Source organism: Dermacentor albipictus, chromosome 1 (assembly GCF_038994185.2).
Source record: "Dermacentor albipictus isolate Rhodes 1998 colony chromosome 1, USDA_Dalb.pri_finalv2, whole genome shotgun sequence".
In the NCBI taxonomy this organism is placed as follows: Eukaryota; Metazoa; Arthropoda; class Arachnida; order Ixodida; family Ixodidae; genus Dermacentor; species Dermacentor albipictus.
The window spans coordinates 315,839,602-315,856,594 of record NC_091821.1 but is presented as its reverse complement, the minus strand read 5'-3'; the positions used below and the strand labels follow the sequence as shown (position 1 = coordinate 315,856,594).

At 42.2% G+C, this 16,993-nt stretch overlaps 1 protein-coding gene across 5 annotated transcripts in view; it reads left to right on the top strand.

Moving 5' to 3' along the window:
* LOC135904322 (protein unc-13 homolog B-like) overlaps window positions 1-16,993 on the top strand; it is a 405,600-nt gene that overhangs the window by 304,641 nt on the left and 83,966 nt on the right. For all 5 annotated transcript variants that reach the window (XM_065434988.2, XM_065434979.2, XM_065434961.2 and 2 more), the window contains 3 exons: window positions 1,154-1,228; window positions 5,085-5,304; window positions 8,972-9,092. In XM_065434988.2, the coding sequence (XP_065291060.1) occupies window positions 1,154-1,228; window positions 5,085-5,304; window positions 8,972-9,092 (416 nt within the window). The remainder of the gene's footprint in view (window positions 1-1,153; window positions 1,229-5,084; window positions 5,305-8,971; window positions 9,093-16,993) is intronic.

The window sequence follows — 16,993 nt, the reverse complement described above, 5'->3', positions numbered from 1 at the left end:
CCGCGAGGATCAAGTTTCGACCTTTGCTCTTTCGCGATGTTCAGCATTTTTTCCCCTTCATCGACGTATTTTCACCTTTTTTTCTCTCCCTCTCTTCATGCTTCCTGGCCAAAGGTGCTCAAGGTACTCTTTTTAATAACCCCATTTTCCCTTATTCCTCTTTTTTGTCTTTTTTAGCTTACGTAGCATCGTCGCTGAGTTTGCCCCGCTCAAATTCTCGCACTGGCGAGCTTTTGATAAAGCTTCACGTTTTTCTTCTCTTTGTGTATTTTTCTTTTGCGTTTCCTTCGTGCGCATGCCAGACAAAGTTATTAACAGACTTGCTGTTGCATCATTCGTTTTGTTTTGCTGTTGTTATCACCAGACCCTGAACTTTCTGGAAACGCTGAAGGGATTACGGTCTTTTACAAGAAATGTTGTCTTGCATATGATTTTTCGCTTTGCATTGCATTATTAGAGACCAATATCCGACCTTGACAAAATGTCGGAAGTTGGGTAATAGTGCTTACCCCTCCCTCTTTTTCTTTCATGCATGCTTGCTTGTTAGACGTTACGTGCTTGTTCATTCTTTGCTTATTTCCCTTGCTTATGGACAATTTGAATGCGACATTCTATGCTGGAGTGTTATGTCTACAGTAGCACGTATGGGATTTATTAATGTTATTAGTAATGGCCGAAAACAAAATGCACACACACATCCGCGAAAGTCTACAATTATTGAGGTTTGTTGCGTTGTTTTATGTTATTGGGAACAAGTGTTGTTAGGTGCACTTTGTTTAGCGCATGCATTAAGTAAGCAGTTCATAATTTGTTACCTCGTTTTCAAAAGATTGGCTCTGGCAGTGGGAACCAGTCCAGACAAAACATGCGAAGGCAAGCCTGAAATATTTAAAATATAGCTCAGCCTCTCATTTTGCACTGCTTTCATTGGCAAAATTCTTAATCAGCACATAACGCCGTAATTTTTTCGCTTGGTTCTTGCAACATATGAAAATTTAATTGTTAACATTTTTAGTTGTTTTAAATATCGTCCGTTTCTATGGTTAACCGGCTGCAGTGAACCGAAGAAAATAAGGGCAATAAGGAGTTCTCATGCGTTCAGTAAATAGGGATCTTTCTAAACCTCGCACCTGGGATCTCTCTCTCTCTCTAGACTATGGCTGCCACCAAACGGAATGCCGCATTGACATCAGTTGTTCCCCGGACACATCCCAACGACGAAGAACTGGTAAGCGTTGCGTGTCGCTTTCGAACGTCTTTCTTCGACACTTTTCTTTTCGCGTTGCCGATATCCCGTTCTGAATAAAAAAGCCAAACTCCGTGCAGATTTAACTCTTCACATGAGACATTACTAGAATCGTTTCGTTATCATGAGAAGCTCTGTATTTAGCTGCATGTACCGATCACCGAGCTCTAGTGTAAACACGTTTTGCTGCGCTCTAGATGAAATTTTGCTTACTGCTTCAAATGAAAACAATAACGTCGTCATCATGATAGACGTAAACATCAATCTTCTGGGTGAGGGATGCGCTTACAGCTGAGAATAAATTAACATCTGTCGTGGATACGGTATAGAGTCATTGTTACAACTTCCCACTAGGCGCCTCTCTAACTCGGGTATTCTTATCGATCGTGCATTGACAAACCCTTTTTCTGGTCATAAGGCTTTTATTGTACGAAGCAACATAACCGAACACTTTCCAATTGCGCTCCGTTTCCCACGTCTTCATCACGCCTTTGAAACTCGGTACACAAAATCCGTGTTTGACAAAGAACACTTCATAGAACTAGTCACCAGTTCAGATTGGTTGCGTGTTAAATCATTAGATGACGCTGACGCTTATTATAATAAGTTATCTGGCATAATTAAAGCTTGTATGTTGTCAGCAACAACTGCAGTTAAGTGCCATAAACATTCTGCCTCCCGTCTAACCCTTGGCTTACACCAGTATTGCTGAAGAGCATGTGCAAGAAAGAAAATCTTTATCGTAAATGCAAAAATTGACGATTTAATCAATCTCTTAATCTTCAGTATGAGAAGATTTGCACCTTACTGACGTACCTACTTAAAAAAAGCAAAGAAAACTTACTATGAAAATGTAATAAATCAAACCAGGAACGATTCCCGAAAGCAATGGCAGGTACTTAATATGTCTCTGAATAAGAATACTACTACGAGCAGAATAACGAAAATTCAAGAAAAATGCTGCATACTTACAAATCCTAAAGATATTTCACGCGCATTCAGCAACTTTCTTGCTACTGTGCCTGATATTCCCGGCGGTAATTACATGTCACGCTTGTCACAACCATCGTTTTTAACTTTTCCCAATCTACACCCAATGAAGTTCGCGCAACAATTTTTAATGCTAAAAATTGTAGTCCTGGTTTGTATTCCATATGCGCTTATCACATCAAGGAAATTGTTGGCAGCATATGTGAAGCTTTCCGTCACGTTGTAAATTTAATCTTTAAAACTACCGTATTCCCCAGTGACTTGAAAGGGTGAAGCATAATTCCTGTGTATAAAAAACTAGACGTCACCTTATTAGCAAATTCCAGGCCTATATCAATCTTGCCATGTTTTAGTGAAGTAGTAGAAAAAATAACAGAACAGCACGTCACTAACTACTTGGACGAGTTCGAACTATTAACACCAAGACAGCTTGGTTTTCGTCCTGGGTGTTCTTCTGACGTAGCTTTAATCACACTCACTGACAAGATCAAAGCGGAAATTGATGGGGGCAGATTCGTAGACCTGTCTTTATTAATTAGCCAAAAACATTCGATTCTTTTAATCACAACTGTATTTTTACTAAACTCAGCGCATACAGCATAACAGGTCCCTCCTCAGAGCGACTTCGAAGTTATTTACCCAGCAGACAGTGACAGGTTTCCGTTTCAGGATGCTGTCTGGCACAAAAGTAATTAACATTGGCGTTCCACAGGGGTCCGTACTCGGTCCCCTATTATTTCTTGTATTCATTAATGATTTCCCAAGCTGCCTAACTTCTACAGAATGTCTTCTGTTCGCGGACGACACTACTCTTTACACTTCCCTGGCGACATCTTTACACCAACTGAACGTTTAAATGATGAACTAAATAATATCACTAGTTAGCGTAAAAAAAATGCTCATTAACTCTCAGAAAACCCGCCGTTGTTGCTTAGTAGCTATAGTGTCGGGCTGCTGAGCACGAGGTCGCGGGATCCAATCCCGGCCACGGCGGCCGAATTTCGATGGTGGCGAAAACACCCGTGTACTTAGGTTTAGGTGCACGTTAAAGAACCCCAGGTGGACCCCAAATTTCCGGAGTCCCCCACTACGGCGTGCCTCATAATCAGAAAGTGGCTTTATAACCCTCAAAAAACAAAGTTTATTGTTTTTAGTTCACACAATAAACCTCGACTTAACCTTCCGCCAGTGTACATAGCGCCTCACCCAATATTACCATATAATGAGTGCTCGTTTTTAGGTGTTGAGTTGAACTCCTTTCTAAAGTTTAATTTCCATTTCAGTTTCTTAAAGAATAAAACTGTCTATGGTATCAGGGTGCTTTTAAAGGCCAGACACTACTTTCAAAAGCAGACTCTCCTAGCATTGTGCTATGTCTTTATTTTTATAGCCATTTGAATTATTGTATCAGTTCTTGGGGTCTTGCATATCGCTGTCATATAGCTCTATTGCAGCACATCCAAAATAACGCTGTCCGTATCATCGCATCGGCTCCTTATAACGCTCATGTTACCCCCATCTTTACTGAGTTAAATCTCGTCACAATAAATAAAATTGTCTGGTACAACCGCAGCATCGTTATTTACCGCCTACTTAAAAACCCCCAATTACATTATGTCATTGGCAAAAATAGTCTTGCTAACCCTAACACTACTACGTTGTCTTTACAAAATAATATTCTATTTCCAAACTGTTTGTTTTGATAGTGTGAAAATGTGGAATAATTTACCGGCTCATCTTCACCTAAATTATCATCGTATCGGCGTTCACTGAGAGGTTGTATTACTGCTTTGTAAACTGCATATCCTAGATCATTTTTTTATGTGGCTTATGTGCATTTTTTGTGTTATGATGTGTTTCCACGGGTATTATTGCTTTAACACTGTATAAATTATAAAGCCGTTATTTTTTTGTTACCGCAATTGACGCCTCTTTAGTTATATATTATTATGTAATAAGAACAAGAGGTCCCGCTGCAGTTTCTAACTGTGGGACCTCTTAATCTATAGCATCTGCTGTATATATGTGTCACTAATGAAACAGTAAACTTGAATCTGAATCTGTAAGAAGCTCCCGCTATCTGGACATCCATAAACGAAATGTCCAAACTTACTGTATGGTTAATGTTAGCCGAAAATGCTAACCAGAGTATGCCAAACCCCAGTTACGCATTACCGCAGTATTGTTTGTTTACACAAAATAAAATTCGGCAAAGTTTAGCGTCAGCACCAGTGGATGTATTACCTACCTATAAATGTGGCTGTGTTTCGTGTTTTTTAAGTGCATTCAAATCAACATTTGTTAGCGTAGAAGAGCTGCCTGTTGCTCAAGTTGGCGTTCTAAATCGACGTTCATGTTCTTAGCGCTACAAAATACGAAAAAAGACCGGGCGGACACACCACTTACGCGATCATTGGCACGCGTATACGGGTAGGGTAGTGGTTAGCCTGGGGTATCATAGTCACTGCGGCGATAAGTGCCACAACGGCGCAAACGAGGCTCTGGCTATTGTCGGATTGTCGTTTGAAAGACTGCTCACACGTAGCGCGTACTGGGTTACGAGCTTCAGTGAAAAGGCATCCACGTAGAGCCCGTTCCTTCAACATTTCGCGATTTATTTCTCGGCACATGCGCGGCACATTCACTATCCGTCCGACATTCGGAGTTAAGAGCTGCATTTGGCTCTACTGTATTGGAAATGGGCAATCAGATAGGGCTTACGGATCAAATTCTCTCGAGCGTCGCAGTCTTGTGACTGTTATAGGACAGTGTATCGAAACCGGACCGATCGAGCTGATGGCCGGGCAGTGCCCACTGACGCGTTCGCCTAACCGACTTCTCTCTGCAGAAGACGCACGTGTACAAGAAGACGCTGCAGGCGCTCATCTACCCGATCTCGAGCACGACGCCGCACAACTTCCAATCGTGGACGGCCACGTCGCCCACCTACTGCTACGAGTGCGAGGGCCTGCTCTGGGGCATCACCAACCAGGGCCTGCGCTGCACCGAGTGCGGCGTCAAATGTCACGAAAAGTGCCGAGACTTACTCAACGCCGACTGTCTGCAAAGTAAGTAACGCTTTCCTGCAACCGTGTATAGAGCGAGGTGCGCGTCTATCACTGTCTACTGTGCCTGCAGAATGTTTTTATTCTTTCGGCATTTCAAGACACGTTCCCTTTTCTTTTTATTCCTAACTTATATGTCCCATTCAAAAATAATTTTTCTTTTTAAACTGCAGTATTAGGAACAAAAAAAGTAATCCGAAAGTATAGTATGTTAGTCATCGATACTGTACCGCGCTTGCCCTGTTTATGACTTTGCGTTGTCAAGAAGGACGACACTGAGAACTCCCCGTTCCAAACACGTGTCTTTCATCTGAAGGTCATATAGTGGCGAAGTCACAAATCAAACCAGCGCATGCGTGTTATATAGACTGCCATGTGATTGCTTCGATGCGCTTCGGAAGTGGCGTAAACGAAGGCTGGTTGTATGCCCGTTTTCAGTGGTTGTTCCTGTTTCAGTTAGCAGCATTTCCTAGCTCAACGATAGTTTGTGCGAGCTTGGTGACAGTGCGCCATCAGGTATGTTGCTTTCTTGTCATTTAGGCGTCATTAGCGGCTTTCGACCGGCCCCATTTCCGCTTTACTTGTGCAAGCCAAATACCGCAGGCCCTTTGCCACGGCGGCAGCCGCATCCGTCGCCCCCCTTACCTGGCGAGCATTGTCGTCACCCGTTTTTCCTCCAGCTTCGGCGTTCAATCATCGCCGCGTTCTTGCCTAATTTGCGGCATTCCCTTATCTTCGTGCTCCCGAATTGCCGGCCACTCTGCGGTTGCCTCCCATTTGTTGACTGCCTGCCCCAAGCTGCTCGCGGGTCCGCCTTTTCTTATTGTTGACCCTTCCATTTTATTCCGCCTTCTCTCTATTCGGTTTTTTCCCTCTTCTTCCTTTTGGCGTCGTTCTCCTCATTTCCTGTTTTCGTGCTGCCGCCATAGTTTGACGATTCTCGTCCGTCATCAGTACTGCATCGGTTATCCGGTTTGCCGTACGACAGGTTCCCTTTGCTTTTAACGTCTGTTTTGATTACTGTCTGCTGCTTATGTTTGTCATCCCTCTAATAACATCCTACAGTGGCGATGTAGTCCAGTGCCACCGGTCAGATTGCTGTAGCTGCTCGCCCGCCTATCTCCTCCTTTCTCTTTTCCACCCTAGAAGTAGTCTTTCTCTCTCGCTCTCTCGCTGGAGTTTGGGTGGGGAAAGTTTGAGGGGCGCAGTTTTCCTTCTTGGTGCACGTTTGTGCAGACGTTTCGTGACGCTACTAAACGCACGTAACAAGTAGTATTGGGGAAAGAATTGATGTCCAGCTTAGAGATCAGCACTGCCCCTGCATGATAATCCGTATTATGGCTTTTTCTTTAGCACTGACACTTTCAAAAGCGATGAAATTGTCCAAAATTATCTTCTACTTTTAAAACATTCCTGGAGTACATGCAGTGACTAATGTCCTGTAAAGGGTGCACCTCCTCATGACAGATCCACGTGCAAGGAAGCCATATTTGGTTGCGGAAGAATACATGGGGGACTTCCAGTAGAAAGGCATCTTTAAAGTTTGGCTATTGGAGCTTAGCCTTACTAGTGGTATTCATTTTTTTATAACTTCTAAGAGGAATTGTTACCTAGCTGACTCCTCCCTATTTAAATATGGGGGAAATAAAGGCGTTGCTGTCAACAGCCACTGAGCACCTTCAAGCTGAATTTGTTGAATTGAAAGAATGAAGTGAGTGAGCAATTTAATCTGAGCTTTAATTTGGTTCTTACTTTTAATTTTTTTAAATAACAAAAACTGTTACAAGCTGCAGACCTACTGCAACAACCATGTATATTGCAACTTTATGGCAGGGTGTCTACCAACCGGAAAAACCGGGAATTCTCAGGGATATTGATTTGTCTGGAAATACTCAGGGGAAACTCGGGGATCTTGTGCTTCTATCAGGGAAAATGAACTGTAATTTTATTGAAAGGGAACGGAAGTCGCGGTAATGTTGGCTTGAGTAACTGAGAGGAATCATAACGAATCATCTTTGAAGCCGTGTCCGCTGAAGGGAGTTGCCAGTGTACAGTCAACGACCGACTTTCCGGACGCCCGATAATTCGGACGGCTTCACGGCACCACCACGTACCCCATAGAGTCAATGAATAATAACGTCTGGAATTTCGGACGCAAGAGCCCTTCGCCGTCCGATTTTCCGGACCTTTTGACAATCTTCAGAAACGGCATCAATCAAAGCACCACCGCCGCCATTTTGATTTTCTCGCTGCCTAGAACCAGCGCTCACACGCAGATCCGCTGGCAGCCGTAGGCCTAGCTACTTCGACGTTCGCTATTAAGCTTGTTGCCGTTCTGCGCCGTGTTTTTCAGTGGACGAATTCGCCGCTGTCAGTAATAGCACCGACTCCGACTTTGTGATCTTCGCGATTGGATTCGAAACTTGGAAAGCACGGCGCGTTGCATAATGCTGGTTTCTGAAAGCCAGCTTCGCCTCAGTACAGTAACGTTAAACGGTGAAGCATAATTAGCGTGGGAAGGGGCAATCGCTATGGGCCACAGTATGTATTCCTTAAGTATACACAAGTGCACCCGCCATCTCCTGTCGCAGTACCAGCACCGATATGCCTAATAAGTGTACTGGTAGGCTCTCAGAGCTTTTTCAGGTGTGCCTGTGCTGATTTTAGACCTTAAGGGCAGTAAAAGACATTGCATTCATTTTTTCCAACTGGCCGATTTTTCAAGCGTTTTCGCGGCCCCTAGAGATTTCGAAAAATTGGCCGTTGACTGTACAACTGACCAAGAGGATGCTTCAAATGGTCCGTGGGGCGAACGCGCGGTGAAAGGAGGACGAGAACACAAAGAACCTAACGGGAAAGGAAGCTTGCCGCCGCCGCTTTGAAGAAGCTTGAGCTCAAAAAACAAAGGATTGGCTGACGCCGAAATGCAGTTGTCCCTCATCCAAACCAAAATAAACTCTTTAAAGCAGTGGAACACAACACTGAGGCATTGTGCACAGGCTGAGATAGTGTAAAAAATCTCAGGACAGTTGAGTTTGACTTACCAGCTGTTGAGAGAGAATCTGACTTGTGACAAAGTTCGGTCCTCATACCGATGAGTGTGCTATCAGTTGATAGAAATAGCTCATATTCGAAAATATTTGCTTTTGTATGCGTCATTTTTAGTTGTATTTGAGAATGATCAACTTGATCTGTAATGGGTCTTGCTATTCTTTTCGAAGAGATTTTATTCGCTGTGCATTTTACTAACCCCTCCCTCTCTGGACCTGTTCTCTTTTTGAATAAAATAAACGCTGCTCCTTACTATTCAAACTGCATTAAGTAGTTTTTTTTTACTTGCTTACTAGAGAGTGGTAGCATAACATAAAACAAAGTTCTCTATCACTCAGGGAATTTTGCATAGGAACTCAAGGAAAACCTGGAAAACTCTGGGAATTTGGAAATGTCAGCTTGGTAGACACCCTGTTCAGCCCATCAAGCTGCTGAACATAGTAGCTTTTCACTGCAGCTTGACCCTTTTGTAAAAGGAAATCAGCATGTTTGTTTAATTGGCTGGTGATTGATTGATTGATTGATTGATTGATTGATTGATTGATTGATTGATTGATTGATTGATTGATTGATTGATAACTGAGTATGCCTTTTTGATATTCTTACTTTTGTTTAACAGGGGCAGCGGAAAAAAGCAGCAAACATGGTGCCGAAGACAAAGCTAACAACATTATTATGGCAATGAAGGAGAGGATGAAGATTAGGGAACGCGATAAGCCAGAAATCTTCGAATTGATCAGGTAAGTAGCCTTGTCTAGATCTCCAAAACATGATTGTGATTTGAATGTACTACTCTCTCATAGAACGAAAGCCTGTCGTTCTGCTTACTCACCTGGCTAACCAGCTTGCTCATGCAACAGTCAAGCTATACTACATTTATTTTTTGCATGCACATTTGGCATCTCTGAAATGAGCATAACTCATCGAAAGAGTGTAAAATTTTTTGTAATGCGCCTGATTAAAAGAAACCTCCTCCTACTCTTGTATTAAGTATTTGTAATGGAAAGGATAATTATGCCAACGTACATGCCAGATATTTTGGCCTAATTTTAGGTGTACATTTGTAGAATATTCTGTCAACTTCTTACAGGCATGTGAACTATTTGTGTGAAAAATATGTCGCTTTCTATGTGATGTGTGTTCTTTGGTTTATTATAAATTTGTATGGGTGCAGAATACAGTTGGCTTCCAATAAAATGACATACCTTAATTTACCTTTTGATCAATTCAGTCAAGTTGTTCTTTATTATGCCGATGCATTTCTCTGGAGAAAGATAGCAAATATTTTTTGCCTAATGTTTCAAATATTCAATTACTCAACCTAGACAGGACACTGACTTACATTACGGGTGATAATGGTTGTGCTTAAGTTGCAAACTTCAGTGTAGGGTGTTCAAATTGTGCCAACTGTACTGTTGATACTCCTGGCATGCCATATGTCATGCACACAGAAAGCCAAAGAATAATTATATGAATTCTTCATAATCATATTATGATATTTAGCTTGTAATACCTCGGAACTTAATTATATGAATAGACTACAAGAGAACCTGATAGGACAAAGACTACAAAGTGGGTGTGACGAAAAGGAGTCTTTAATGGCAAGTAAGCACATATGCACAAGGAGACTGGAACATGACTCAAACCTGCAGTTATGAGTGCATAGATATGGCTCTGTAAGCGAGCTTATATTGCAGTAATTTAGTAGCATGCATGTTTTAACTGTTTCGAAGGCATTGACAGCAGCTGCACTATCATTACATGCTGAGTGATGTGGAAGCCCAACAACAGATAAACATGGGCTAGCTGGTGAATGTTCATTCTTTGCAAAACAGCTCTAAAACAGATGATGACCAAGAGTGGAAGGTGGACACACAGTGTTGTTCTATGTGTGTATGTAATTGTATTCACCCATAAACTTACAGTTGTGAGTCAGCTTTCGAGTGTGCATTGTCCTTTCTTAGTCCTCATCTGTTTTAGGGCTATTTTGTGAAGTACAAGCCCAAATTAAACTGGCAGAAAGGCTCACATTTTAAAAAATACTGAGCATATTTTGCACTAAATGTCAGCTGTTTCAGATATTTTGCGCAACTCTTTGATTTATTTACAGATGACCATAGCTGATGTTTTGATCTAAATTGCAGCTTATTTTGTCCCTTTGGTCTCTTTGTTCAAGACAAATATCAAATAATTCAAACTATTTCACATGTTTTAATAAAGTCAAATAAATGGAAGTTCACTGTGCCATGTTATACTGTGGGCACACAAGGTCCCACGAATTCAACTCCGTAAAATTTTCTAAAAGGCTAGTTTTAGTTCTTATTCCTTGTGCCATAGGTACAAGATATGCTCAAAGAGTATTTTGGCCGACTGAAACAAGATGTGCCTTTTACTGCAATTGAATATGGGGCTATGTTAATATACCGGGTGTCCCAGCTAACTTGAACCAAGGGTTTAAAAATGAAATATTGGGGTCAGGAGAGTGAAACTACCTGCATATTGGTGACAGGCATTTGGCGCACCACAGGAAATTTTTTGTATCGCAATTACTTAACTAGTAATTAAGATAATTTTTTTAAAATTTTTAATATTGACTTTAGACACTAAGTGTGATTCGCAAAGTTGGAGAGCACTTTCAGAAACCCCCATTCCATTATTCGCCATAAAGAAAACCTTACGTGTACCTCTTTTTTCGAGCTCGAAAGAAAGCCCGCGAAATACAAAAAAAACCACGTGACGAGCGCATTTGCGCGCCGCGATCGTGCTGCTCTCAACCGTGCTTTCAGTGAACGAAATCAGCTCCGGTATTCATTCGGCGGCCCCGTTGCAGCGGCAGGCCGATATCTTGGCGGGGGTTTTTCGTCCGCGTCAGCTAGTTGGCACCCGGCGACGACGACTTAGTCCCAATCTGATAAGATACTGAGATGGCGAGTCTGCTTTGTCACTCAGAAGCAAAAGAGAAATACAGGGAATAATGTTTCGCCGCGAGGTGTTGGCGGCTGTGTGTTGCAGTTTCCTAATGAGGATTTTGAAAGCTGGAAGCAGCGGTGAAGCACAGTTTGTCGTGTGCTCTTCTTATGCCACTCTCATGCGAGACTGAATCTTTGGTGTAGTGATTACTAGCACTGCAGACATGCCGTTTACAAATGAAGAGAAAGCAGACATGGTTCTGGCTCTAGGTGCATGTCATGGGAACAGAAGGCGCGCTGCAGACCTTATGCAACAATGGCACCCAGGCAGGCGGCCAAGTTCAGTAACGATCCTGCGTGCCTTCGAGACGCTGCGACGGATGGGCAGTTTTACGTCCACACGACACAGAGCACCTGTTTTTGACGAGGACTTCGAGACGCATATTTTATCGCTGTTCGCTCTGGAACCCCAAGCAAGCGTGCGCAGCGTGAGCGAGGATACCGGAGTCTCCAGGTCATCAGTTTGGCGAATACTGCGCAAACACCGCCTGCATCCGTACCACGTACAGCTTCATCAAAATCTGTTGCCACGGGACTTCCAAAACAGGACCGATTTTGCTAATTGGATTCTGATAAAGATGCAGGACGACCCGGATTTTTTGAACAAAGTGATATGGAGTGACGAAGCTAGTTTTTCGCGCAATTCACAGGTGAACCTGCACAATGCTCATTACTGGAGCGATTCAAATCCCTACTGGGTTTTACAGACGCAGCACCAGTACCAGTGGTCATTTAGTGTTTGGTGTGGACTTTTCGACGGTAGTTTGATCGGGCCTGTGTTTTTCGACCAGACGCTGACAGCAGATCGCTACACCAATGATATCCTCAGAGGACCCGTTGACGACTTCCTTTCGGATCTACCGCTCGCCAGGGCCACAAATGTGTGGTTTCAACACGATGGCGCCCCCGCGCACAGCAGCGCCAAGGCTCGGACCTGGCTCGACGCAGCGTTCCCGCAGAAATGGATAGGACGACTAGGTCCCGTGAACTGGCCAGCCAGGTCTCCTGATATGACACCTCTGGACTACTTTTTGTGGGGTCATATCAAGGACAAGGTGTACAGCACACCAACTTCCACACCGCAAGACCTTAAAGACAAAATAACGGAAGTCTGTTTAAACATGCCTGAGGCTGTCATACGAAATGCAACGGCTGATTTGGTTACAAGATGCCAGAGCTGTATCGTCGCACAAGGTGACCTATTCGAGCACTTTTTATAATTGGTAAGAAACCGAAATGAAATGGAGTCAGGACAACCGCATGCCACGGCTGTCATCGCCGCACAGCCAAGCCATAAACCGCCACTTTTATTTTCTTTGCAACTGGCAAATAAAACTCCTCTCATTTGAAAACTTCGAGCTTGGCAGTCTTTATCGCGACTGCAAAGCGCAGCGCACTCGCTGCAATTTACACCGTCACGCGCGAACTGGCTGACACGGCCGAAGAAACCACCACCAAGATATCGGCCTGCCTCTGAAACGGGGCCGCCGAATGAATACCGGAGCTGATTTCGTTCACTGAAAGCACGGTTGAGAGCAGCACGATCGCGGCGCGCGAATGCGCTCGTCACGTGGTTTTTTTTGTATTTCGCGGGCTTTCTTTCGAGCTCGAAAAAAGAGGTACACGTAAGGTTTTCTTTATGGCGAATAATGGAATGGGGGTTTCTGAAAGTGCTCTCCAACTTTGCGAATCACACTTAGTGTCTAAAGTCAATATTAAAAATTTTAAAAAAATTATCTTAATTACTAGTTAAGTAATTGCAATACAAAAAATTTCCTGTGGTGCGCGAAATGCCTGTCACCAATATGCAGGTAGTTTCACTCTCCTGACCCCAATATTTCATTTTTAAACCCTTGGTTCAAGTTAGCTGGGACACCCGGTATATATAGCTATAAATTATTGCATCAACAGATGTCAAAGCTACTTGTAAGAATATTTTTTTTATATTACATTGCCATTGTGAGGTTCAGAGCCACAGTTACTTCTTTAAATATATGTAATGCAGGTCTGCAAATGTTAACATTGTTTTGCTGTGTAATCCTCCATATTGAACTTAATGAGGCAATAATTTGACCATGCTGACTGCCCTGTTTACTACTGTGTTCTGCAGTGCGCACTCACATTTTTTTTGTCTTAATAATGTGAATTTCTGTTTCTCTAATTTTTTTTTTACGAGCAATATTGTGTGTGGAGATTTAGGCTTCTTTTTATATAAAGCAATCTGCTTGCACAGAGACTGTCTAATCAGTGAGTTTCTAACTCCTTAATTGGAAATATAGGCACTGCTGCATAGGTAGAGAGCTCGTATATTGTTGCATGGAAATAGCACTCACTGATAGCGATGTTTTAATGTGACAGCTTTATTTAATATGAATGCACCCCACCTTAAGGAATGGTAATCTTAATTACTTTTTTTCTGCTCAAAGCAATTAAAATAAAATGGTGCTTAGGTTATTTCATCACTCTGCCTCTGTTACTATGTTCTTCCAAGAATGCACAAGTGCTCACTAAACATAACGGTAAGGCATTTAACTCCACATACTGTACTTAGCGTAGATTTTCCTTAACACGAGGTGAAAGTTGCACCTTATTCCTTTCCCAGTGAGTATATTTCTTCTTTTTTGTCACGCATCATGCACTTTTTCAGGGTCACTTAACAATGATCCCATTTTGTATGATCCTATAACTTTAATGTGTGAGCATTTTTAGCCGACTCACCCAGGGGATCTGTTCATCGGTCCATTGGTAATGCATAACACGATGCCCTACATGAAGAAAAAGAGAATAAATTCGAAAGGAAAAATGAGAACAAAAATGTTTACGACGGTGAGTTTCAAACCTACAAACCCACACTCAGAAGCCAAGTTTCTTACCCACTAGGCTAAAAACCTATGCTTGCAGAAGATGAATATATATGAACCATATGAATTTGCTGTGCTGCATTTCTGTGTTGTTGCACAACACAGACAGATAAGCAGTCAGTGAGTTGATAAGGATGATAAGGAGTGATGAGGGGTTATAGGGGTCTGGTCGCAATGAATAATGGTCTGACGCAGATGGATATGGTGCTAAAGAATGATAAGGGCTTAAAATAGAGAAATTCTGATATGGTTGATAAGGACCACTAAGGGTTGATAAGGGTCATGTCAAGTCCCATAAGGTTAATAATGACCACTAAGGGTTCGTAAGGGTTGGATCTTGTCTGATAAGGGCCAAAGCAATGCTGATAAGGTTGATAATGACTGATATGGATTGGTAAGGGTTCATTTGAGTCCAATAAGGTTGATAATGACCAATAAGGGTTGGTAAAGGTCAAAAAGACTGGATCAAGCTCGATAAGGTTGATAATAACCAATCAGGGTTGATAAGAATTTTTGCTGGTCAGATAAAGAGCCAAAACAGATTACAGGGCCACTAAAGCATATATTTAATGAACAGTCTACTGCTTCGTCAAATGTGGCAAACAAAAAATGTCACGTACTCGTATGCATGGAAATGAGTAAGTGGCACAATGCTTATGCATACGTAGACAACTCAGGTGGAGTTCTTCATAATGTTTTCTTTGCAACTTCAGTATGTTGTCCAACCACTTCATGACTTCTCATTACCATAAGATTGCTACCTGTGCATTTTGTGCAAAAGAGCAAGACCGCACGTTGGAAAAATAAATTTACTCTGGCTGCACATACTGTATTGCACAGATACAGGTTTATATGACTCAGCCTCTTCACTTTAAGAAGGAAGGCAATGTTGATGCTGCACATACTAGGCCACTCGTATATTAAATATTTTCATAACCTAGGAGGTTCATATGAGGTTCATAACCTAAGGGGCTCATATGACACAACCAGCGACCATATCCAGGACTTCGTTTATGATGATCATAGACTTTGTAGAAGCAGGACATCCAATACTGTGTGTTGTACATTGTTCTCATTTCATTTCAGTAACACAGTTCTAGATAGTTGTGTGACAAATTTGTGCATGCAAACAGTACCACTCAAGGCCTTGGTGCATTCTTGGGGGTGCTTTACCAAAGCAGGTACATTTGACCATAGCTGCTTTTATGCAGATAGAGATCTCAAAAATCTGAGGTGCATTTCTAGAACACTGTTTCATCATTGCACATAATGAAAAGTTCATAGCCTAAGATCATAACAGAAATTGTGCTTGAGCTATTTGTACATAGTGATAGGAGGATAGGGTGTGAAAAAATTAAGACAAAGGCCGCACATCAAACACACATTTTGTCACTCATCCTGTCGATGCGTGTTCTTTGCCCTTATTTTTTCTAACCCTAATCCTTCTACTAGTAAGTATATAAAATTGTTCTTTTCTTGTGGGATTTTTAAACTCCCTGACCTTATTTGCAATTGCATGGAATGTGCCTGTGTGAAATAAAAAAGATATGTTTGTGCAAGATACAAGTAGGTTATCACCGGCTTATCTTTTTTATCTTTCTACAGCAGCTACCATAATTGTCATTGTTCTAACAAGCTCCAGCAAAGGGAACAACTTCCATTAGCACTCGTAATAGTGCAACGCCTCCAGGGACCCTAAGCTGTGGTAGTGGCATATATTGCTGCAAAACTACGCTATGAGCAGAGTATCAGTTAGCAGTGTCATAATATGACACCCAGCACCTAAGAAAATACAATAATTATTAGAGTGTGATATAATGAAACGCCAATAAATGTTATGCCTTCTCAAAACTCTTCTTTCAAGGAAGTAACAAGGGGGGCTTTCAAAGTACCTGTTGTACACACTAGGAAATCATGCAACAGCAATAAAACATTAGATGCTGCAATTTAGTTTGACACTCTGTTTCCTTAGCAGCAAGCAGAAAGCACCTTAAGTATACCACAACATGCAAGACATAGTTGTTTGCAGAAAAATTCTGTGAGCGCAATCTCACTCATGCCATTGTTAATAAGGTGTACTCTTCTGCAGCTTCTTTGCCCAAACCTGCTATATTTTTGGCTCAATAGCATTTGCAGAATTGCTTGAATCTTGTTGCGGTACAACAATAAATGCTACACTGCTTCAAACACATCGTTTTACCATGACACTGTCAACAGTGTCAATGAAAATCGCTGATAGGTTGGCCAATATGAAATTTTGTAAAGAGGATACCCTCCTGCTTTTGTAAACATGCTGTTGTTACTTATGTAAACTCATTTATGTTATAGTATTCAATGAAAATGTTATCTTAATGCCTTCCATTCTAGTTGCAAAGTCAACACAGTTGGTGTCAAAAGTTTATGGTGCACAGAATCTTAGTAAAAGCTGAATATTTCATGAGTCTAGTCATGCAGCCTGGAATTTGGATTTGAAGCTTGTGTTAGCATATGGGAGAAATATAGTTTTGAGCTATTTTACCGGCTGCAAACTAAAACTGGGCTGAAACTTGGCTTTCTTGCGGCACCCATACGTCCCAAACTGTTGATGCCGACTGTTCATTACGTGTTCCTGGGCAGGAGGCAAGAGCCTTCCACATGTGCTGTGTGTGCATGCACCATTTGGCGTCCCAAAATGGGAGAGTGATGAGTGAGCGTATGTGTGAACTTTGCTAACATTGTAGGGCCGTATTTGGCGTGGATGTTAAGAGCCACACGGGTCATCAGAGGGCAGTCAAGCAGAGCGTGCTTGACGGAACCTCCAAGTGGTCAGCT